The sequence below is a fragment of the Sphaeroforma arctica genome, assembly GCF_001186125.1.
Source record: "Sphaeroforma arctica JP610 unplaced genomic scaffold supercont1.545, whole genome shotgun sequence".
NCBI lineage: Eukaryota > Ichthyosporea > Ichthyophonida > Sphaeroforma > Sphaeroforma arctica.
The window spans coordinates 1-2,388 of NW_014040013.1; the positions used below are offsets into that span (position 1 = coordinate 1).

General features: G+C 37.6%; 2 protein-coding genes across 2 annotated transcripts in view; one reads left to right on the forward strand and one right to left on the reverse strand.

The window, feature by feature from the left end:
* Positions 1-82: 82 nt before the first annotated feature.
* Positions 83-305, reverse strand: SARC_07127 (hypothetical protein; the record flags this gene model as incomplete). The annotated part of the gene is made up of 1 exon (XM_014298932.1): positions 83-305. A coding segment is annotated over one exon (223 nt), but the record flags the coding sequence as incomplete, so codon positions are not given.
* A 1,326-nt stretch (positions 306-1,631) lies between these two features.
* SARC_07128 (hypothetical protein) overlaps positions 1,632-2,388 on the forward strand; it is a 3,753-nt gene continuing 2,996 nt past the window's right edge. Inside the window, exon 1 of the mRNA XM_014298933.1 lies at positions 1,632-1,925. Within this exon, the coding sequence (XP_014154408.1) occupies positions 1,821-1,925 (105 nt within the window). The 5' untranslated portion in view covers positions 1,632-1,820. The remainder of the gene's footprint in view (positions 1,926-2,388) is intronic.

Below are 2,388 nucleotides of genomic sequence, written 5' to 3' on the forward strand. Positions count from 1 at the left end.
AATCTCTGTGTGTTATGCGCTGACTATATCTGCAAGTTGAATATATTCGCCGAACTGATTGCGGTAGGTTTTAGGTTTGTACCGAACCCTTTGGCACTATCGATGGATAAGAACACTTTGTCCGTGATTTCCAAGGTTGCGTCCGGATCTAACTCAGCCGCTTCATCTGTCTCCTCAACCTCATCATCACTACCTCCCTCGATATCCTCGTCATGGTTTATATCGAAAGCACTTAGTTGACCCTCACTATACTTGACCACTAAGCTGAGGGACAGAGCAAGCGCTGGTACCATTGCTCCAGCCATATTAACGAACTACACACACTGAAATAAAGTGTGAACCTTTATATATAGTTATATACATATTATTTATCACTATATACACACGTTCATGTATAATGTTGTATCTGTGTATGTAATTCTCTATGAAATGAACACTGAAAACATACTATGCCAATCGGTACCCTAACAATGTAAATTTTGATGTTGTCAGAACGAATATAGGATTTGACCAATCAGTAACAAGCTTGAATGCACACCTAACAATAGAAATTCAAATCCACTTGAAATTAAGCTTGGTAACAGTCTATTTAAGTATGGGCCACTGTATGAATGCTTGGTGTATCCTGGCATATTCAAGATATCCAAAAAATACAAGATAAAATGCATACAACACCCGTATATAATAAAATGCACGCAAACGGTGTACGAAAACAAGCACACGCACATACGGTGTACACAAACAAAATGAATACACTCATACAGTGTACACAAAAAATACAAAAGAAACAAAATGCATACAAGCACACGTACACTGCGGTATATAGAAGAATACACGCATACGTACATACACGCAGGTAACGCACTGCATATATACAAGCACACGTACAGATACATAAAAAAACTACACGTACAAATACATAAAAAAACTATACGCATACGTACATACACGCGGATAACGCACTGCATACAAACACACGCACACATACATAGAAAAATATATGCATACGTACTCACACTTAGATAAAGCACACTGCATACAAGCACACGCACTTATACGTAGCAAAATACACGCACACGTACATACACACGGATAACGCACACATACATAGCAAAATACACGCACACGTACATACACGTGGATATTGCACACGTACATACACGCTGATAATGCACACATACATAGGCACATGTAGCGCTTCGCAAATATCCATCCCAACCTAAATAAATATTGCAGCGCTGTTATAGCGCATCGTAGCTAGGTTGCAACGTAGTATATGAAAAGATCGAGCGAGCTGATCAGACTGATCATAGAAAATATCTTTTACCGGGTTTTGTTTAAAATCGGCATATGTATTTATTTAATTGTTTAAAAATAGACCGAGCTCAGCTCATATTTACCGCCCCGCGAGTAAATAAATACTCCCAGCCACAGGGTAGTAATGTTTCGCAAGTTATTGGCTTTTCCCCACAACTTTTATACTACGAGTTCTATTGTTTTATTTAAAAAAAAATAGTTCTAATTTCTTGGGTTTTATCTTAAAATCGTTCACGAAAATCGTTGACAACACTACTACTACGTCAGTAAATACATATTTACATCTTTGGATGACTTGTCCCATCGGGATTGCCCCGGATTTTAGCGTCAGCCGTAATGTATTTCAATTGCTACTACTTCTCTCAACTCTGTTGTCGTCTCTCTCTATTTTAGAGAAAGAGAGAGGATCATGGTCTCATGGCTTCTATTTTTAAACAGTTTCAGCCGTCAAGACTATTGTCACTATTCGTAAAAATATACTACATCGCAATTCGAGTGAAGTTATGACAAATTCAGTAGATCATCGCCCTGATGTTGTGGCCTTACCAGGATGGACAAAGACGATTACTGGTGACAGTAACTATCACAAAATTCATCTGGAGGTTGAGGTATATGATTTTACCAATCTGAGAGACGTTCGTGCCCAATTTGACGTAACTGATAGAATTTGAACTCAATTGTCGCTTGTGATAGATTTGGTCACAAACACACGCACACACGCACACACGCACACACGCACACACGCACACACTCACACGCACACACACACACACACACACACACACACACAACCAAAACACGCACACACACACACGCACACACGTACACACACACACACACACACCAACACACACACACACAGAGAAGAAAACAGTGTAGGCAATCACACCTATGACACGCATATATCCTCTGTAGTACTATATCTCGCCTTCTACGCATATATATATATATAGTATTTATATATTTCTAACAAATATATATATATATATATATATATATATATATATAGTATATATTACTCTATATATATATAGTATATATATATTATATATTATTATATATATATATATA